The 23,737-nt window shown below is 41.7% G+C and overlaps 1 protein-coding gene across 1 annotated transcript in view; it reads left to right on the top strand.

Annotated features, from left to right (window-relative positions):
* The window catches only part of znrf1 (zinc and ring finger 1), a 114,178-nt gene that overhangs the window by 24,998 nt on the left and 65,443 nt on the right, over positions 1 to 23,737 (top strand). The window contains exon 2 of the mRNA XM_062022423.1: positions 9,569 to 9,664. Coding sequence (XP_061878407.1) covers positions 9,569 to 9,664 — 96 coding nt within the window. The remainder of the gene's footprint in view (positions 1 to 9,568; positions 9,665 to 23,737) is intronic.

The following is a 23,737-nucleotide window of genomic DNA, read 5'->3' as shown; positions in this document are numbered from 1 at the left end:
ACTTTGCCAGGACTCGGCCAACGAACATCAGGATGGGGAATTAGGTCACCATAAGCGGCGTCAAGCTCATCCATTACAGGCCTCGAATTTTAACTTTTTAAGGTCAAGACAAGTGTTACCTTATAGGAGGGCTCATATTTTAGGGCAAACCAAGGCAAACATTATTTTCTTTCGAGGCAGGGGCTCCAAAGCATTCATGCATGCATGCATATATCAGTGTTTCCCACACATTCATTTATTTGTCGCGGCCCGCCATGAAAGAATTACGTCCGCCACAAATCTAATTTTTTTTTTTTAATTATTTTTTATTTTTTTGTCCTGTCCAGCTTCTCGGGCAAATCATATAGTTGATGTAGATGCCCATATAGGCTGTTCAGACTTACTTAACAAAAGAGAAGTGTAGGATACTTCTCTTGTTGCCTTATTTGTATTTGACCACTACTGTTTTCTGTTTATTTGTTACTGACTGTGGCAGGACACCTCTGCCTCTGTTTCACTTTATGTTGCTGGTAAATAATATGGTTGTAGTAGTAGGCTAAAGTTAAATTATTTAGTATGCACTAATTAAAGGGGCAGAGCTTTAAGAGACATTTTAGCTTTTATATTTTATAAGATATATTTTTTGTAAGAACCACAATTAATAAATATATTTCAGTGAATAACTTATTGTTCAAATCTGTATATAAATATGTACATAAAGTGTTGTAATTATATTGTAAAATGGATGGATGGATGGACGTTTAAAACAAAACTGTTATTATTAATTAGTAAGTATACATTTTTTGAGCCTTTTGAGAGAAAATCATATCATTGTAGTAAATTATGCAAATTACTCGATGATGTCATGGTGACCACGCCCATAGCCACGCCCCCACCGCCACAGGTATCTTGGCAGTTTATGGGAAACACTGTATATGTATGTGTGTGTGTATATATCGCTGGGCGATATGACCTTTTATTAATATCTCAATATTTTAGGCCATATACACGATATATATCTCAATATTTTGCCTTAGCCTTAAATGAACACTTGATGCATATAATCACACCCGTATGATGATTATATGTGTCTACATTAAAACATTCTTGTTCATACTGCATAAATATATTCTAATTTTAAACTTTCATGCAGAGAGGGAAACCACAACTAAGTCCATCCATCCATTTTCTACCGCTTGTCCCTTTCGGGGTCGCGGGGGGTCGCTGGAGCCTATCTCAGCTGCATTCAGGCGGAAGGCAGGGTACACCCTGGACAAGTCGCCACCTCATCGCAGGGCCAACACAGATAGACAGACAACATTCACAGTCACATTCACACACTAGGGCCAATTTAGTGTTGACAATCAGCCTATCCCCAGGTGCATGTCTTTGGAGGTGGGAGGAAGCCACGTGGTCACGGGGAGAACAAGCAATTTAGCAAAAGTGTATTTATTAAACAGTTATTAAGCAGTGGCACAAAAATTCATCCATCCATCCATTTTCTACCGCTTATTCCCTTCGGGGTCGCGGGGGGCGCTGGAGCCTAACTCAGCTACAATCGGGCGGAAGGCGGGGTACACCCTGGACAATTCATGTAATTTCAAAACAGAAAGTGCAATATTGACAGACATTTTAAAACAAGCTATGAGTGCACTTTTGTGCATGATGTCACTAAGATGACATATCAAAACAACACTAAATTAAAGTGCACTTTTTGTACAGAACGCCACTACGATAGTTTAAAAACAAATAAAGTGCACTTTATTTGACTATATATATATATATATATATATATATATATATATATATATATATATATATATATATATATATATATATATATATATATATATATATATATATATATATACACTACCGTTGAAAAGTTTGGGGTCACCCAAACAATTTTGTGGAATAGCCTTCATTTCTAAGGACAAGAATAGACTGTCGAGTTTCAGATGAAAGTTCTCTTTTTCTGGCCATTTTGAGCGTTTAATTGACCCCACAAATGTGATGCTCCAGAAACTCAATCTGCTCAAAGGAAGGTCAGTTTTGTAGCTTCTGTAACAAGCTAAACTGTTTTCAGATGTGTGAACATGATTGCAAAAGGGTTTTCTAATCATCAATTAGCCTTCTGAGCCAATGAGCAAACACATTGTACTATTAGAACACTGGAGTGATAGTTTCTGGAAATGGGCCTCTATACACCTATGTAGATATTGCACCAAAAACCTGACATTTGCAGCTAGAATAGTCATTTACCACATTAGCAATGTATAGAGTGTATTTCTTTAAAGTTAAGACTAGTTTAAAGTTATCTTCATTGAAAAGTACAGTGCTTTGCCTTCAGAAATAAGGACATTTCAATGTGACCCCAAACTTCTGAACGGTAGTGTATATATATATATATATATATATATATATATATATATATATATACAGTGGGGCAAAAAAGTATTTAGTCAGCCACCGATTGTGCAAGTTCTCCCACTTAAAATGATGACAGAGGTCTGTATTTTTCATCATAGGTACACTTCAACTGTGAGAGACAGAATGTGAAAAAAAAAAGGAATTGCAAGGAATTTAGGGATTTCACCATCTACGGTCTGTAAAATCATCAAAGGGTTCAGAGAATCTGGAGAAATCACTGCACGTAAGCAGCTAAGCCCGTGATCTTCGATCTCTCAGGCTGTACTGCATCAACAAGCGACATCAGTGTGTAAAGGATATCACCACATGGGCTCAGGAACACTTCAGAAACCCACTGTCAGTAACTACAGTTGGTCGCTCATCTGTAAGTGCAAGTTAAAACTCTCCTATGCAAGGCGAAAACCGTTTATCAACAACACCCAGAAACGCCATCGGCTTCGCTGGGCCTGAGCTCATCTCAGATGGACAGATACAAAGTGGAAAAGTGTTCTGCGGTCTGACGAGTCCACATTTCAAATTGTTTTTGGAAACTGTGGACGTCGTGTTCTCCGGACCAAAGAGGAAAAGAACCATCCGGATTGTTATAGGCGCAAAGTGTAAAAGCCAGCATCTGTGATGGTACGGGGGTGTATTAGTGCCCAAGACATGGGTAACTTACACATCTGTGAAGGCACCATTAATGCTGTAAGGTACATACAGGTTTTGGAGCAACATACAGTATGTTGCCATCCAAGCAACGTTACCATGGACGCCCCTGCTTATTTCAGCAAGACAATGGCAAGCCACGTGTTACATCAACGTGGCTTCATAGTAAAAGAGTGCGGGTACTAGACTGGCCTGCCTGTAGTCCAGACCTGTCTCCCATTGAAAATGTGTGGTGCATTATGAAGCCTAAAATACCACAACGGAGACCCCCGGACTGTTGAACAACTTAAGCTGTACATCAAGCAAGAATGGGAAATAATTCCACCTGAGAAGCTTAAAAAATGTGTCTCCTCAGTTCCCAAACGTTTACTGAGTGTTGTTAAAAGGAAAGGCCATGTAACACAGTGGTGAACATGCCCTTTCCCAACTACTTTGGCATGTGTTGCAGCCATGAAATTCTAAGCTAATTATTATTTGCAAAAAAAAATAAAGTTTATGAGTTTGAACATCAAATATCTTGTCTTTGCAGTGCATTCAATTGAATATGGGTTGAAAAGGATTTGCAAATCATTGTATTCCGTTTATATTTACATCTAACACAATTTCCCAACTCATATGGAAACGGGGTTTGTACGTGTGTGTGTGTGTGTGTGTTATGTTTTTAAGTTATGTAGATGTAGATGCTGTATCGGGACACATCCATTAAGAGTTTGAGCAGAAATATGTCATATAGAAATTAACTATACACAATAAAACATTAACAAAATGATGTGTCACATGAATGGTTTTTGAAGTAATATCTTTTGTGACATGAAAAAAAACACAAGAAATGCAAAAAAAACATGGTGTTTACTTTTTGATTTTAATATAAAACTCAAAGCAGTTTGGTTATTGAAGATGAAGTCTAATAAACAAGCTAAGTTCTTCTCCAACAACAAAAATAAAGAGGAGTGACACCTCTCACATCGAATACACCAATCTTCACAGCCAGCGAAGCTACACAATATTTCAATGAGGTGACAATACATTTTAGCTATAGTATTGATGTTACTTTAGTTAAATAACTACTTTAGTATTTTTTTCACGTAATACTTACCTACTCTTACTCAAGTAATTATTTGAACGACTACTTTTTTCTTTTACCTGAGTCATATTATTTTAAAGTAACGGTACTCTTGAGTACAATTTTTGGGTATTCTACCCACCTCTGGTTGTTATGCTCAAATACAACAACAAAAATCTTGCCAACATTTGAATTCAATTATAAAGGCGTGTGCCTTGTTCCAGATAAGCTATTTTGAATTTGAGAAGATTGTGACAATTTTTTCCTTCCAGCATCAGCAGATATCTTTAGTACATGAAAGAGGTTTACCCGAATTCCACCGGTTTTTTTTTAGAGAGAAAAGGCTTCCCTGCGGTGAGATGTTGCATGATGTTTCTAATGAACAATGCATCTTTTCACATTATTATTTACACCAAATTGCATTTAGTACCGATAAGAGCGGCAATAAATATTGGTACCGATGGGGAATATTGGTATATGGTATCAATTTTGATCAATTACTAACAATATACATGCCTACCTACAACTCAACCCTATGGACGGGGGCCTCGTCTAAACATGTTAGAAGCCTTATTATCAACACATTTGGAGAGAAAATACCTAGGAGTAGGGCAACCAAACTAAAGGCTTCTAATATTTTGTTCAAAGGAGTTGAGTCATAAGTATATGCAACCAAAAAAAATATTCGGAATCAAAACGTATTGGTTGCCAATCCATTCTTTTGGTTGCATAAAAATATACATGTATCTCCTTAGTTACTTGTATGTGCGTGTTATGTTGGGTGTGTAGTAATAACCAACACGAACGCGTTACTTTCCCGTCAGCATCTTTATTCACGTACCTGTATTTACCTACATTACATTCTTCTTCTCTCCTCACCTCACCGCATCTCCTCTGTCTGACTCGCTACGCCACCTAGAGTCTGTACAATGTAACTGAACTAACTGTATGCTTAACTCAATGCAGTAGTGAACACAACATCTCCCCCTTTCAATAAAAGTGAATTCCTTCATAACAAAACTTACAATTGCTTTTGTAATTAGATTCAAGTAACACCATGCCTATAATATTTTGGAAGTAATAAAATGACAACAAATCAACCCTTACAGCAGCATTTAACCGTATGTAAATTGCATACCAAACATTTTTCATGCATGCATTATTTTCTTTTCCTTAACAACCAGCAACACGCATATTTATGCAACTTCTTTAGTACATGACATAGTCCTTAGTCCAGTTAGGCGGTTGCCTACACCTCTCAGGTCTACTGTTCACATTTGTCTCTTGTTTAGGTTCGGTCTGTACAGTGTCATTGTCCATAGTGGTCACTTGTGGTAGTACAGAAAGGTGTGATGCATTCCAGACTCTACCATCATCCAACAGGGTATGGGCTTTTCTTCCGCACCACAGTTCTTGGCTTTGTGAACTTTTGTTCTCCTTTCTTTACCTTCCATGGCTTCCAAATCCTGACCTGATCACCAGGGTTGAAGGATGTCTTCTTTGCACTCTTCTTCCTGTCTGTGTACAGTTTTGCGTATTCCTGTATCTTTTCAACTCGTTCACGCACCACATTCTTATTTACGTGGACAGGAGTCACATCCATGATTTGGAGTTTTGTTCTCATTTGTCTTCCATGAAGCAGCTGTGAGGGGCTCACTCCAGTGGTTGAGTGTGGAATAGCTCTGTAATCCATAAGAAAGGACCTTGTGAATGGCTTCCAGGGTGTCCCTTGTATAGAAGCAGTCTGGAGGCAGTCTTTGAGCACTCTGTTGAACCTCTCAACTTCTCCATTTGCACGGGGATAATATAGAGATGATTTCAGGTGCACAATTCCTCTTTGTTTTAGGAAATTTTCGAATTCAGCTGATGTGAACTGAGTACCATTGTCACTCACTAACTCTTTTGGATTACCTTCCCGTGAAAAGGTTGCTATGAGGAACTGAATGATTGTTGCAGTATCAATCTGGGCCACAAAACCTACTTCCGGCCATTTACTGAAGTAGTCCACAAGCGTTACAGCATATCTGCAGTCTCTTGGTGCAGATTCAAAAGGACCAACGATGTCGATTGACACTTTTTCCCATGCGGCATCGGGCAAAGGCACAGGTTGTAGTGGGGCATTATAGGTAGTAACTGACTTGTCATTTTGTCTGCATGTAGTACAGTCTTTGATGAGTGATTCAACTTGTGCGTCCATTTTAGGCCACCAGTATAGTTCTCTGAGGCGTTGTTTTGTTCTGACAATGCCCTGATGAGTCTCATGTGCAATGTCTATGAGCCTTTTCTGTAGTGACCCTGGAACCACGAGACGGTGAGTGCCTCTGACCACGCAGTCATCCAAAATTGCCAGTTCGTCACGTATCAGGTAGTATGGCTGTAGGTCATGGTCAAGCACTTTTTTTTGTATTGGCCAAGGCTTTTGTAGCTGTGCGCGAATTTTGGTCAGCACAGGGCACAAGTTACTCTCCGCTTTGAAGTCCGCTTGAGTGACTGCTTGAATGTCGTCCAGTATTGTTGCGACTGACTCCACGGTCTCAGTATAATCCTTGTTTGTCGCAGGGAGTGGTAGTCTGGATAAGCAGTCGGCGACGCTGTTCAGTGTTCCAGCTCTGTACTGGACCTCATAGTCAAACTCCATTAAGCGAGCAGACCACCGGGCAACCCGAAGTCCAGCTCGATTATTTCCTTTGGTAGTCAGAAGTGTAGTTAGAGCTTGATGGTCAGTGCGTAACAGGAACTTCCTTCCCCAGAGCCACACACGCCACTTTTCAGCAGCCCAGACGCATGCGAGAGCCTCTTTTTCAACTATAGAGTACTTTCTTTCAGCATCTGATAAACTGCGGGAGGCAAAAGCGATTGTGTCTTCCTCTCCTGCCTCATTCACCTGTGTCAAAACAGCTCCAAGTCCATTATCAGAAGCGTCAGTTGAGACCACTGTTGGTTTGTTTGGGTCAAACAGTGTCAGTGCTGGGCTGTTGACAACCATGTTTTTGACTTGATCAAAGCTCTTTTGTGCTGCATCATTCCACTTGAAAATTGTATTCTTCCGCAACAGAACTCTCATTGGCTCGACCAGGCTGGCGTAGTTAGGTATAAATTTGCTATACCATGCACTTAAACCCAGGAATGAGCGCAGGGTGGCTGCATCGGTAGGAGCAGGCGCATTCAGGATTGCAGTCACATGGCCATCGCTTGGCTGTAAGCCTTCAGGTGAGAGTCTGTGGCCTAGGAATGTCAGTGTAGTCTGACTGAAGAGGCATTTTTCCTTGTTGAGCTGCAGACCCGCTTCCTGAATATGGTTCATTACAGCTTTCAGGTTAGCGTCATGTTCTTCCTGTGAGGGCCCATAGATTATGACATCATCTAGGTAACACTTAACCCCCTTTAATCCACTGAGTATTTTTGTCATCATTTTGTGGAATGCTGCAGGAGCTGAACTTAGTCCATAAGGAACTCTACGGTATCTGTACAATCCTTCATGTGTAATGAAAGCAGTGAGATTTCTGCTCTCCTCATGCAGTTCCAGTTGATGGTATGCGCTTTTCAGATCCAAGGGAGAGTACATCTTTGACCCACGCAGCTCAGCAAGTACGTACTCGATCAGTGGTAATGGATGGCTGTCAGGGACCACTGCCTTGTTAGGTTCCCTCATATCCACACACATGCGGATTTTCCCATTCTTCCTCCGAGTGACTACAATAGGGGAAACCCATTTGGATGAATCAACTCCCTCTATGATTCCCTGTTTTTCCAGTTCATTCAGCTCTGCCGTGATGGTATTACGTACTGAAAGCGGCAGGCGTCTGAGTTTTTGTTGCACTGGTTTAACATCTGTGCATATCTGCACCTTATGTACAAAACCTTTGGCATGTCCAATGTCCAACGTGGTTGTAGTTTCAGGGAGTTTAGGAAACCGTGAAAGCATGGCACTGTTGGTCCCACCAACTTTCCTCCTTTAATCTCTATGTTGAGGTCTTCACATAGATCTAGCCCAATGAGGGGTGTACCGGACTTTACAATGTTGAAAAATCCAGTTGCAGTCCTCTGTTGGTATGTTACTGTCGCTTTAAGACGTCCAAAAACTTTTAGGTTCTGTCTTGAGTACGTCAACAGTTTTATTGTAGGTGGGCTTAGTTTACTTGTGCTGAAGTTTTCTCTGTACAGTTTTTCGGGTAGTATTGAGACAGCAGATCCTGTGTCAACTAACATGTCACTTGTATGTGTACTTGTAGGTGATGTAGCCAGAGTGAAAGTTCCAATTAGTTTTCCTTGTATATCAGTCTTCTTGCCAACATTGAGGACAGTCACTTCAGGCAAACTCACTTCATTGACTGATTTAGTAGAGGATTTGCACACTCTGGAATAGTGGCCTATCTTCCCACATGTTTTGCATTTAACATCTTTAGCTGGGCATGACTGGTCGTTAGCAAGGTGATCAGCAGAGCCAAATCTGTAACATTGTTGAATGGCATCATTCCGTTTTCCCCCTTTGTGCTTATACTTGTCTTTGGGGTGTCCTGCCTTCTTATTTCCCTGTCTGTAGACTGCAGAGACTAGCTTCGTTCCACTCTCAGTGAACGTTTTTGCATCAGCAACGGCAATTTCAATTCGTCTGGCTAGTGTAAGTGCCTTATCAAGAGTTAGCTCGGGTTCTAACAACAGTCTTTCACGTATACGAGGCACACACGTTTTCTCCACTATCTGATCACGTATCATTTCATTTTCCATTGCACTGAAATTGCACGTTTTCACTAGCTCACGCAGCGCTGCCACATAGTGATCCGTTGACTCACCCATAGCTTGAGCGCGCTGCCGAAAACGGTACCTCTCGGCGACCACGTTGACTTTCGGGGTGAAGAATGTTTGCAAAGCCAGTAAGCTACCACTGTAGGTATCCTCCGTAAGCGGCAAGGTATTGTACAACCTTTGTCCTTCTGTTCCCAGACAGTGAATCAGCAGGGCTCTTTTCCTCTCCGCGGAAAATTCTTGACCTCCGATTGCTAGCAAGAAGTTGTCGAATAGCTTCCTCCAATCCTCGAACGTAATCTTCGGCTCTCCCGGGCACTCCAGGAGCGCAGAGGGCGGTTGTAAACCGAGTAAAGCCATTCTTTTTTCTTTTTTTTCTTTATCCTCGTCGCCACTTGTTATGTTGGGTGTGTAGTAATAACCAGCGCGAACGCGTTACTTTCCCGTCAGCATCTTTATTCACGTACCTGTATTTACCTACATTACATTCTTCTTCTCTCCTCACCTCACCGCATCTCCTCTGTCTGACTCGCTACGCCACCTAGAGGCTGTACAATGTAACTGAACTAACTGTATGCTTAACTCAATGCAGTAGTGAACACAACAGTGTGACATTATGACACAAAGGTCATGTGGCAGTTACCACAGCAACACAACACCACACTGTACTGAGATGTTTAAAAGGTCAACCTATTGTGGTTTTAGGCTTCAAGTGTCCTGTCTGCTCCAAGTCGGTGGCGTCAAATGAAATGGAACTTCACTTCATCATGTGTCTGAGCAAGCCTCGGCTCTCCTACAACGGTAAGCTCCATGTTGTCCTCCCTCTTCTGTCCTCCTCTGTCAATTTGGTGAAGGGTTTTCTGTCTTTGCTGTGCTTTAAGGGGACCTACAATGGTTTTAATCTACATTTAAAACACTTCCTCGCGGTCTCGATAATATGGTTTGGATATGCTTCGCTGTAAATTTTGCAGTCACTCTTATAACCCGTTTTTTTGACTGTCTGCAAGATGTTTGATTGTGAAGGCGTTCCCAGATCGTGATTAAGTATCATAATTTATCTTTTAAAGATGTACACGGTGAAATAAAAAGCTTGAAGATGAACATCACCCAGTGTTGGTGCTAGGAATTTTCAAAATGGGGTCCTAGGGACCCCATCAAGTCATAAAAACGGGGTCCCACAGTAAATTTTTGGGGTCCCACTTTTTTGTAACCATTTTGAAAACAAATGATAAATGTATTCATTATCCTGTTATATCTCACATTCTATACTGTTTTGGAAAAAGGTTGTCATAAACGTTACTTAATTCATTAAAAAAATTATACAAAATAAAACACATTTTTATGCATATGTAAATGTATTAAAGGCCTACTGAAACCCACTACTACCGACCACACAGTCTGATAGTTTATATATCAATGATGAAATCTTAACATTGCAACACATGCCAATACGGCCGGGTTAACTTATAAAGTGCAATTTTAAATTTCCCGCTAAACTTCCGGTTGAAAACGTCTATGTATGATGACGTTTGCGCGTGACGTCGATGGTTGAAACGGAAGTATTCGGACACATTGTATCCCAATACAAACAGCTATGTTTTCATCGCAAAATTCCACAGTATTCTGCACATCTGTGTTGGTGAATCTTTTCAATTTGTTTAATGAACAATGGAGACTGCAAAATAGAAAGCTGTAGGTGGGATCGGTGTATTAGCGGCTGGCTGCAGCAACACAACCAGGAGGACTTTGACTTGGATAGCAGACGCGCTATCCGACGCTAGCCGCCGACCGCATCGATGATCGGGTGAAGTCCTTCGTCGCGCCGTCGATCGCTGGAACGCAGGTGAGCATGGGTGTTGATGAGCAGATGAGGGCTGGCGTAGGTGGAGCGCTAATGTTTTTATCATAGCTCTGACAAGGTCCCGTAGCTAAGTTAGCTTCAATGGCGTCATTAGCAACAGCATTGCTAGGCTTCGACAGGCGGCACAGCATTAACCGTGTGGTTACAGGTCCAGTGTTTGGTTCGGTGTCTCCTGATAGTAGTATTGTTGATTTTCTGTCTATCCTTCCAGTCAAGGGCTTATTTCTTCTGTTTCTATCTGCATTTAAGCACGATGCTATCACGTTAGCTCCGTAGCTAAAGTGCTTCAGCAATGTATTGTCGTGGAGATAAAAGTCACTGTGGATGTCCATTTCGCGTTCTCGACTCTCATTTTCAAGAGGATATAGTATCCGAGGTGGTTTAAAATACAAATCCGTGATCCACAATAGAAAAAGGAGAACGTGTGGAATCCAATGAGCCCTTTTACCTAAGTTACGGTCAGAGCGAAAAAAGATACATCCTGCACTGCACTCTAGTCCTTCACTCTCACGTTCCTCATCCACAAATCTTTCATCCTCGCTCAAATTAATAGGGTAATCGTCGCTTTCTCTGTAAAAAAAAAGGGAAATGTGAGGAGCCCTTCAACCTGCGACATCACGCTACTTCCGGAACAGGCAAGGCTTTTTTTATCAGCGACCAAAAGTTGCGAACTTTATCGTCGATGTTCTCTACTAAATCCTTACAGCAAAAATATGGCAATATCGCGAAATGATCAAGTATGACACATAGAATGGATGTGCTATCCCCGTTTAAATAAAACAAATTCATTTCAGTAGGCCTTTAAGTTCTAAACATTCATCAACTTCAGATCTATCCATCAATTCTTTTTTTTTTTAGTTTTTTTTGTTTGTTTGTTTTCTGCCCATTTTCTCAAAGAAAACTGTGTTTCTATGGCAAACACTAAATATGCTAAATCAATCCATCAATCAATCCACCTGCGCGCTGACAGCGGGAGCAAGCGCGCAGTCCTCTCTCTCCTGGCCAGAGAGAGAGAGAGAGAGACGTGCCGGTCCTCAAGTGACAGCGTGATAAGAGCGTACCGTCACAATAAACAAAACAAAACACAGGCGAAAAGCGATAATCGATAAAAAAACAAACAAACAAGCAAACTGGAGATTTAACCCGGAGAAGGCGGGGTCGGTAATAAAACAAAACAACAACAACAAACTCTGCGTCTCGGAAATGCGCGTCCTTTCTGATTTAAATGCGTAAAAAGACACAAAAAGTGCGTTAACGCCAACACTGATCACTGCTATTTTTTTTTGCCAGACTATGGAAGTAGAATTGTCTCACATCAACTTCTTTATATCAATATATTAATACATATGCATATATTAATAAATATACACATACAAATACAAATAAATACATAATTTGTATAAATAAACACATATTTGTAAATATATTGTTGAGATTTGAAAATATATAAAATAAAATGTATAAATATAAAAATGTGACATACAAATAAATCAAGAATTTGTATAAATAAACGTGTATTTGTAAATATATTTTTGATATTTGAATATAAATATGCTTGATTTTGTATTTTTATTTGTATTGAATTAGAATATGTGGATCGCTTTTTTGCTTTTGTGTCGATGAGACATTCCTTCCACAAACCAGACGCACAAATAAATGTGACCTACACACTCCCCTGAACAACCAGCAGAGAGCACTGCAGCCAGAACGGTCTTGGTCACAGAGCATTAAGTTAAGTTAAAGTTAAAGTACCAATGATTGTCACACACACACTAGGTGTGGTGAAATTTGTCCTCTGCATTTGAATATGCATTATATGCAAAATGCCCTGAGTTCTCTGCACAAAAACAATCCACGTCTTTACAGAGAGAACGCACAATGGGCCTGAGCTTGCTAACGTTAGCGTTGTATTAGCTAATGCTAATTCATCCAGTTAATCTGAAAGACCGTGCTAGCTGCTTATTTTATTGTATCAATGCCGTTTAATGACCTTGTCCCGATGTAGATACTGATCTCTTATCAGTGCAATGTGTGTCAAATCATCATCGTATATCAATCATCATATGACCCTCCCTAGTGTGCCTCTGATTGGCTCGCCAGTGTCTGACCATGTCTAAGACCGAGACCGCTCCGGCTGCTGTGCCCTCTGCTGGTTGTTCAGGGGAGTGTGTAGGTCCCATTTATTGTGCGTCCGGTTTGTGGGAGGAATGTCTCATCGACACAAAAGCAAAAAAGCGATGCATCCATTTTTTACCGCTTATCCTTTTCGGGGTCGCGGGGGGTGCTGATGTGAGACAATTATACTTCCATACCAGACAGTCAAAAATAAACTTCATGAAAAGTAGATTCACCAAAACATTAGGTTCACCTGCACACTCAACTCGATACAGCGTCATGTTAAACAAAAAATCTGATTTTAGTAATCAAGGCTTATTTTTCCATCACCCAGTGCAAATCAGACAAAATTATAGCAAATGTCAATGTGCTCATATCTTTGACAGCACTCAGGATTTTTCGCAATAGCACCTTGATTGTCATCAAACATTGTTACTGTTGCATATTCATGTTGATTGTCCATGTAGCAGATACATGCTTTCCTGTGTAGTAGTTGATCACGCCACTCCATGTATTCAGCTTCACAAGTGGATAAAGCAACTGTTGATTGTTTTTTTGATGTACAGGAAAAGATGGACTCACTCTTAAAAAAAAAAAACGGGAACCAGTCACACTTCTTCTGTCACTCTGGTCTGCTGCCCAGTCGGCCTCACTATATCCCACAAGTTTGAATTACCATTTTTCTTGTAACATAATTTGTGGTCTACTGTACAGTACCAAAACGCATATTTAGCGGCTACCCAATGTTGTTATTTTGGTTTAGACCGATGTTGTGACAATTTACTAACCATGAAGCTTAAATCTGGTCGAGTACACATCATTACATAGTAGGGTTGTCCCAATACCAATATTTTGGTACCGGTACCAAAATGTATTTCGATACTTTTCTAAATAAAGGAGACCAGAAAACATTGGCCTTATTAGCTTTATTTTTAACAAAAAATCTTACGGTACATTAAACATACGTTTCTTATTGCAATCGAAGAACAATTTTGGCCTTAAATAAAATAGTAAACATACAAGACAACTTGTCTTTTAGTAGTAAGTAAACAAACAAAGGCTCCTAATTTGTTTGCTGACGTATGCAGTAACATATTGTGTCATTTCTCATTCTATATTTTTGTCAAAATTACCAAGGACAAGCTGTAAAAATTGATTATTAATTGTTCATTTACTGTTAATATCTGGTTATTTTCTGTTTCAACATGTTCTATCTACACTTCTGTTAAAATGTAATAATCACTTATTCTTCTGTTGTTTGGATACTTTACATTAGTTTTGGGAGATACCACAAATTTGGGTATCGATCCGATACCAACTAGTGACAGGATCATACATTGGTCATATTCAAAGTCCTCATGTGTCCAGGTATGTATTTCCTGAGTTTATAAACATAATATGAATTTTAAAAAAAAGGAAACAAGATTTTGTGACGCTAAAAAATATAGATGTATTCATACTAGTATCGACTAGATACGCTATTGTACTTGGTATCATTACAGTGGATGTCAGGTGTAGATCCACCCATGGCATTTGTTTACATTCAGGCGTGCTAGCTTTTCTTAGCGGTGACGCCGGTGAGCTGTTTTATCCTCCTACGGTGTGTAGTGATGCATGTTTAGCGATTCCTTGTCCTGCAGGGATGATACTTGTAAGAAACTCACTTTATCCGTCACCAGGGAGGCGAGGATTAGTGATTTAGAAGTAGCTAAAACACCACTGACTGCGAATGGATCTTCGCTGCTAGCTAGCTAGCCATGTCTTAAAGCACCTCTTCCTGAGGGCGTTTAATGTCAGTTTTTAGGCCAAAATGCGTCCGTTCTCCCTTTTCTGTCTACACACTGTGTCTGTGTCTCAATTCGGGGGCTGCATCCTTCCAAGGCAAGCCCATGCGGTCGACAAAGTGTGGGTCCTGGCGAGAGTCCTCAAGCAGCGGCTGGAGTGATATTAATTGGGACAGTCTAGCCTACACTTCCTGGTCACGTCAGTTGTCCCCGCCCTTACATTTACGTCACATATCTGCTGCTCAGTCGCCCGAGGATTACTAATGACGAATTGAAGAGAAAAGAAGTCCGATAGTTTTTTTTTGTGTTCTCTTGGTCCTTTACCTTATTCCAGAGGAAGTGGCTAAGAGCTCACGCCACCGCCGCCGTCTGATTTCCCTGATCATGGGAAATGGTTGTCATGGAGATGTGTCACGTGTTGACAAGCGTTCTAAAGCTGTTATTCCTAATTATTAGTTAATGATAGATTCGTATGCTTGTGAATGCTTGTTGGAGTGGGACATGTACATTTAAAAACATGCAGACAATCCAGAAGATGTCCCAGAAAGAGTCCTCACGGTCTACCCCTACCACAATCTCTTATTTAGCAGTTACTTTATTAATATTCGATTCACAATTAATGTCCTTTTCTAATCGTGTCACATTGCTTGCATTATAGCCAGTAACAGTAAATATTGGAATTGTATAATATTACTATTATCATATAGTTATTTGCAATCACCAAAATGATTCCCGGGAGCGGCACCGCTGCTGCCCACTGCTCCCCTCACCTCCCAAGGGGTGAACAAGGGGATGGGTCAAATGCAGAGGACAAATTTCACCACACCTAGTGTGTGTGACAATCATTGGTACTTTAACTTTAACTTTAACAATGAAGGCAGAGGAAAGGAATCACAACAACTACAGTTGAGTTTATTAATTTATATAGGTCATAAAAATACGTAGTTTTTAAAGGCCTACTGAAATGAGACTTTTTTATTTAAACGGGGATAGCAGATCCATTCTATGTGTCATACTTGATCATTTCGTGATACTGCCATATTTTTGCTGCAAGGATTTAGTAGAGAACATCGACGATAAAGTTTGCAACTTTTGGTCGCTGATAAAAAAAAGCCTTGCCTGTACCGGAAGTAGCGTGACGTCACAGGTTGAAGAGCTCCTCACATCTGCACATTGTTTACACCAGCAGCGAGAGCGATTCGGACCGAGAAAGCGACGATTACCCCATTAATTTGAGCGAGGACGAAAGATTTGTGAATGAGGAAAGTGACAGTGAAGGATTAGAGTTCAGTGCAGGACGCCAGGGTGTATCTTTTTTTGCTCTGACCGTAACTTAGGTACAAGGGCTCATTGGATTCCACACTTTCTCCTTTTTCTATTGTGGATCACGGATTTGTATTTTAAACCACCTCGGATACTATATCCTCTTGAAAATGAGAGTCGAGAACGCGAAATGGACATTCACAGTGACTTTTATCTCCACGACAATACATCGGTGAAGCACTTTAGCTTCGGAGCTAACGTGATAGCATTGTGCTTAACTGCAGATAGAAACAGAAGAAACATGCCCCTGACTGGAAGGATAGACAGAAGATCAACAATACTATTATTACTTCTACTATCAGGAGACACCGAACCAAACCCTGGACCTGTAACCACACGGTTAATGCTGTCCAGCCTGGCGAAGCCTAGCATTGCTGTTGCTAACGACGCCATTGAAGCTAACTTAGCTACGGGACCTCGACAGAGCTATGCTAAAAACATTAGCTCTCCACCTACGCCATCCCTCATCTGCTCATCAACACCCGTGCTCACCTGCGTTCCAGCAATCGACGGCGCGACGAAGGACTTCACCCGATCATCGGTGCGGTCGGCGGCTAGCGTCGGATAGCGCGTCTGTTATCCAACTCAAAGTCCTCCTGGTTGTGTTGCTGCAGCCAGCCGCTAATACACCGATCCCACCTACAGCTTTCTTCTTTGCTGTCTTCATTGTCCATTAAACAAATTGCAAAAGATTCACCAACACAGATGTCCAGAATACTGTGGAATTATGTGGTGAAAACAGACGACTTAAGCTGGCCACCGTGCTATTCCAAAATGTCTGCTTCAACCCGTGACGTCACGCGCAAACGTCATCATACCGAGACGTTTTCAGCCGGATATTTCGCGGGAAATTTAAAATTGCACTTTATAAGTGTTGCAATGTTAAGATTTCATCATTGATATATAAACTATCAGACTGCGTGGTCGGTAGTAGTGGGTTTCAGTAGGCCTTTAAAGAAGGTAGTGCTCCCCAAACTACACCAGCATGTAAAATGTGCCACAAGAGGCAAAAACACACTGGACAAGGTTTACTCCAATATTAAGCTGGGCTACAGAGCTAAACCTTTAGCACACATGGGCCAGTCAGACCACACATCCCTGCTACTCATCCCAGCATACACCCCCACCCGGATAAGTGCTCCCACCACAACAAAGTCCATCAAAACCTGGCCTGAAGGTGCCACTGAAAAGTTGCAAGACTGCTTTGACACCACTGCGTGGGAGGTCTTTGAAGACGAGGACCTGGAGAAATACACATCAGGAGTACTGGGCTACATAAAACACTGCGCAGACTCTGTTACTGTGGATAAGCGCGTCCGAGTCTATTCCAACACAAAGCCGTGGATGACGAGAGAGGTGCAGAGGCTGCTGAGGGAGAGGAACACCGCGTTCAGATCTGGCGACGGGGAGCTCTACAGCACTGCCAGAGCCAGCCTGAAGCGTGGTATCAGGGAGGCTAAGGGGGACTACAAAACAAAGATTGAGGACTGCTTCCAAAGCAACGACTCCAGGAGGGTATGGCAGGGGGTCCAGCACATGACCAACTACAGGCCCAGCAACCCCCGGCCGGTAGGGGAGACCCCCGGCTGGCAGAGGAGCTGAACTCCTTCTACGCCCGCTTTGAGGTAACACCATCGGAAGCAGTCACACCTCACTCAGGAGCAACACCTCACCCAACAGCCACACCTCAATCAGCAGTCACACCTCACTCGACAGACCACAGCAGCCTCACCCTTTCAGTGACGGAGCACGAGGTCAGACGCACACTGAAAGCCGTGAACCCGAGGAAGGCTGCGGGACCGGACGGCGTCTCCGGACGGGTGCTGAGAGACTGCGCTGATCAGCTGGCTGGTGTCCTCACCGACATCTTCAACCGGTCCCTGTCCCAGGCCACCGTCCCATCCTGCCTGAAAACCTCCACCATCATCCCGGTCCCCAAAAAGAAAAACACGGTCAGCTGTCTGAACGACTACCGGCCAGTGGCACTCACTTCTATCACAATGAAGTGTTTCGATAAACTGGTCCGGACCCACATCCTCTCATCCCTACCGCCCGCATTGGACCCCCATCAGTTTGCCTACCGAGCCAACAGGTCTACGGAGGACGCCATCGCTCTCCACTCCGCCATGTCCCACATGGAGGGGGGGAGCTATGTACGGCTGCTCTTTGTAGACTTCAGCTCTGCATTTAATACCATTTTACCTGACAGACTGGTGACCAAGCTAGCAGACCTCGGAATATCCAACCCCACCTGTCTCTGGATTAAAGACTTCCTGACTGACCGCCGTCAGAGGGTGAGGATGGGTACCCACACCTCCACAGCCCTCAGCCTCAGCACCGGCTCACCTCAGGGCTGCGTGCTGAGCCCCCTGCTCTACTCACTCTACACCCACGACTTCACAGCCACCCACCCCGGCAATCACATCATAAAGTTTGCCGATGACACAACGGTGGTGGGCTGCATCTCTGGGGTCGACGAGACGGCATACCGGGACGAGGTGGAGCAGCTGGCAGTGTTGAGCAGGGTGAACAACCTGAAGCTGAACCAGCTCAAGACCCAGGAAGTGATCTTGGACAGCAGGAGGAGAAAAACTACCATACAGCCCCTGTACATCGACGGGGGCTGTGTGGAAAGAGTCTCATCCCTACGCTTCCTGGGAGTTCACCTGGAGGAGGACCTGTCCTGGAGGACCAACACCACAGCTATCGTCAAGAGGGCACAGCAGAGGCTCTACTTCTTGAGAGTGCTCAGGAATCTCCACCTGAGACAGGATCTACTGGTGTCCTTCTACCGCTGTTCTGTGGAGAGCATCCTCACATACTGCATCTGCGTATGGTTCTGCAGCTGCACAGCAGCAGAGAGGAAAGCTCTCCAAAGGGTGGTCAAATCGGCCCAAAAAATCATCGGGTGCCCCCTCCTCTCCCTGGAAAAACTGTACAACTCCCGCTGCCTGAAGAAGGCAGCCAACATACTCAAGGACCCATCCTACCCCGGCAACAGCCACTTCGATCGGCTGCCTTCCGGCAGACGTTTCATAACCATGCGAACCCGCACAAATAGACTCAAGAACAGTTTCTACCCCCGGGCCATAACTGCACTAAACGCAGCTGGAATGTAAAATAAATAAAAAAATAAATAAAAAATAAAAACTCCCTCACGTGCAGCATGAGGAATCCACCGGTCAATCACGATCCGGGACTGTGCAATCAGCGATTACACGCCAACTGGGCAATATTTATCATATTTATTTACATATTAATCCAAAACAAAATGCCTGCACAGCATAGGAGGTAGGAAATGCTGACTCCCACCCCCTCAGCACACTGGGAACCAGCATTACTCCTCTCTAGTCAGTTCACTAGTCACTTTATACTTTTTACTGTCTCGTTTTTTTACATTGCCTCTTAGAGTGGTCCTAGGCCATATTGCATATTGTGTATATTGTGTTGCTTTTGTATATTGTGTGGTTTCTTCTTTTTTTTTTTAAATGCAAAGCACCTTAGGGAAGCAACCTAAATTTTGTTGGACCTGTACCTGTACATGCACAATGACAATAAAGATCATTCATTCATTCATTCATTCATTCATTCAAATGATCATCCAAACTGGTATAAACGTGTTTGTGTCATTTCTTTTTGCTCTGTTGTTGTCCAAGTTCTCCTTGATTATTCTGCACGGGAAAAAAAAGCAGAAAAGTTAAACACAAGATCACAATAATCATTGATAGAAGTGAACATTTTCAAATAACATGCAAATGTACACAAAAAAACAGCAATAATCAATATTGGTTCATTGATGCACATGTTTATAGTACTTCAATTTTCTGGCCACCCATTAATAGAACATAATTAACTTATTGGGGTTTAAAAAAGTAAATTAGAAGATGTCGGGCTTTACTTTCAAACGTTGAAAAAAGCTCCGGGCACGAAACTGTCTGCAATGGCTGGATATATGTCTCTCCCTCTGGGTAAAGAGAGGGTCAGAGCACGGAGGTCACTCAACATTACGATAGTCGAGGTCTTGTATTTTGACTTGAAATGTCTGTTTTTAGCTGTTTTAAATGAATAAATAAATCTATACTTACATTTTAAGGTGGCATTTTTTGCTCCGCATGGCGTCGCCGTGTTGAAAATAATTTTCAGAGTTGAGCGTGCAAAGAATTTCGGGATATGACAGGACGCGAAGTGTACACGGATGCAACCTTTCTGCTAATGGGAGAAAAGGACACATTTGTCCGCGATGACGTCAGCACCCCACAAATGCCCACTGCAAAGGATGCAGCCGCCGAATTGAGACACAGCCTGTACTGTATAAGTACTGCATGATTGTGCGCTGCCGAACATGCTCCTCTGCTATAAACCCAGCAATGTCATGACGTGATGGCACGCCGTCATGCCCGTTGGGAACCGGTACTTCTCAAACAGAGTATAGTACCGTTTTTGATTCATTAGTACCGCGATACTATACTAGTACCGGTATACCGTACAACCCTATTGCATAGACTAAACTACCAACAACTTCCCGATACCTCTTTGGATTAACAGGTTCACCCTCATTGTCAAATTTCACTTTGTTTCCACATGGAGATGCTCTTGGTGTACAGTGAGTCATGTCAGCAGTCGGAAGAAAAGTCTTGTCATAATCACTACCAGCCACCTGACTTTAATATTTTGCCACATACAGTGGAACCTCGATTCACGAACATTATTTGTTCTTGAACATGGTTCGTAAATAGAAACCTTTTTAGGAGAACAGAAAAAATGTAAGAGCAATATGAAGTGTCTTGAATAACACAATTGTAGTATGTACACTCAAACAACGTAGACAGTAACACCCGTACACTCGTACATACAAATTGAACATCCCTATTCCACAGCTTTTTGTCATACTACGTCATAGGTGTCAAAGTCAAGATCTGGCCCGCGACATCATTTTATCCAGCCCGCAAACACCTGGAAATGATATGTGTCAATAAAGTACTTTATATTTTCTCACTAAACGCAATATTTTTTTTTCTTTTTGACAGAAAAAAATATATGTACTGCTTTTAAACTTTAATGGTATTGAAACAAATATTACAGTATATTATCATACTTTCCAAACATGTTTTTGTCTAAATAAAAATAATTAACTTTACCGCAAACTACCCATCAAATCAATAAAAATTACAATACATTTTATGTTGTTCTTTTACTGTAAATTGAAAAAAACGACTACTGTTTTTTTGCGTTAAAATTGTTTTGACTGAGCTGACAGTTTTTGACTGTAAAATCCACGGTTGACGGCACATTTGTTTTTACGGTAGAACAACTGGCAGCTCAGTTGCCAGAATAAAAAAATAACATGTACTGTTTTTCCATGAACAATATAATGTTGTAAAAAACAATGTGAATTTAACACAAAAATTCTGGCAACTAAGGTTTTTTCTATAAAAAAACCCCCAAAAAACAGTGGTACAGTTTTTCCATTTACCGTAAAATGTTGTAACAAAACAGAAGTTTACAGTAAAATGTTGTAAATGTGAAGATTTTACTGTAAAATTGACAGTCTACTTAAAACAATTTAAATAATTAATAATGAAATCCAGAGGCAAATTCATACATTATTGGCTGTTACAAGCGGCCCTCTGATGGCAGCCATAACTGCCATGTGGCCCTCAATGAAAACCAGTTTGACATCCATGTACTATGTCATGCCATACACACGTACTAAGCTACACTTAACATGACTGACATCACATGCAATTACATCACGGATCATAATGCTACTTAAATACATGCTAGAATTACCACTGATGTTGATAGGTTTTCAATGTAGTGAGTCTCCACGACCCACAGGTGGTAATCTTAGTCAGTCCTGAGAAAATTCAGTGGGTCCCACTAAAAAGGTTTGAAAACTTTACCCCTAGAGGGCGTTAACTTTCTAAATTATTTTAAACATTATATCCTGACAATTTACGACTTTTAGCTCGGGCCGGGCCATATTGGCCAAAACTGATATCCCGGTATTTTTAGGCCGAATGGCGATGTACGATATATATCATATATCAGTATCTTAACCAAAACGTACAAAGGGCTTAAAGTTGCCAAAGTGTTTTATGACTAGATGACCAGTGTTGAGAGTATTTTTGTTGTAGGTAGTAACGTAACCTGTTGCTTATTCTTATAAAGTGACTTGTTAGCTGTCACTATGTCAAAGTAGTTTTTGTTAATAGTTTATAGCCTCACGCTTGTGTGTGTGGATAGATAGAGCTTTTACTGGCTCACTGCGGTAAAGTTTGAAGCTATTGTTCAGCCACACTGCCGTTTTATATTAGGTTAGTCCACATGGGCTATGGGCAGAGGCACTTTAAAGGCCTACTGAAATGAAATTTTCTTATTTAAACGGGGATAGCAGATCCATTCTATGTGTCATACTTGATCATTTCGCGATATTGCCATATTTTTGCTGAAATAATTTAGTATAGAACAACGACGACAAAGTTCGCAACTTTTGGTCTCTGATTAAAAAAAAAGCCTTGCCCCTACCGGAAGTAGCGTGACGTAGTCAGTTGATAGCCTCCTCATATTTTCCTATTGTTTACAATGCAGCTAGAGCGATTCGGACCGAGAAAGCGACGATTACCCCATTAATTTGAGCGAGGATGAAAGATTTGTGGATGAGGAACGTTAGAGTGACGGACTAGAATGCAGTGCAAGACATATCTTTTTTCGCTCTGACCGTAACTTGGGTACAAGGGCTCATTGGATTCCACACTCTCTCCTTTTTCTATTGTGGATCACGGATTTGTATTTTAAACCACCTCGGATACTATATCCTCTTGAAAATGAGAGTCGAGAACGTGAAATGGACATTCACAGTGACTTTTATCTCCACGACAATACATCGACGAAACACTTTAGCTACGGAGCTAACGTGATAGCATCATGCTTAACTGCATATAGAAACAAAATAAATAAATCCCTGACTGGAAGGATAGCCAGAAGATCAACAATACTATTAAACCAGGGACATGTAAATACACGGTTAATGCTTTCCATCCTGGCAAAGGTTAACAATGCTGTTGCTAACGACGCCATTGAAGCTAACTTAGCAACCGGACCTCACAGAGCTATGCTAAAAACATTAGCTATCCACCTACGCCAGCCAGCCCTCATCTGCTCATCAACACCCGTGCTCACCTGCGTTCCAGCGATCAACGGTGCGACGAAGGACTTCACCCGATCACAGATGCGGTCGGCGAGACGGAGGAAGTTAAGGTGAGTTCGGCGGCTAACGCGTCTGCTATCCATCTCTGTCTTCCTGGTTGTGTTGCTGTAGTCCGCCGCTAATACACCGATCCCACCTACAACTTTCTTCTTTGCAGTCTTCATTGTTCATTAAACAAATTGCAAAAGATTCACCAACACAGATGTCCAGAATACTGTGGAATTATGAGATGAAAACAGAGCTATTTTGTATTGGATTCAATGGGGTACCGATACTTCTGTTTCACTGGCTACATCACGCGCATACGTCATCATCCAAAGGCGTTTTCAACCGGAAGTTTAGCGGGAAATTTAAAATTGCACTTTATAAGTTAACCCGGCCGTATTGGCATGTGTTGCAATGTTAAGATTTCATCATTGATATATAAACTATCAGACTGCGTGGTCGGTAGTAGTGGGTTTCAGTAGGCCTTTAAAGCTGAGGAATAGCTAAACATTTGACACACCTAGCAGCTGAGGCGCTATCGCTAGCCGTTGCGCTAAATTGCTAACAAAACAAAACATCATAAACAGTTTAGATAT

This window comes from Entelurus aequoreus, linkage group LG16 (assembly GCF_033978785.1).
Source record: "Entelurus aequoreus isolate RoL-2023_Sb linkage group LG16, RoL_Eaeq_v1.1, whole genome shotgun sequence".
NCBI lineage: Eukaryota > Metazoa > Chordata > Actinopteri > Syngnathiformes > Syngnathidae > Entelurus > Entelurus aequoreus.
This window is presented reverse-complemented; position numbering and strand designations above follow the sequence as displayed.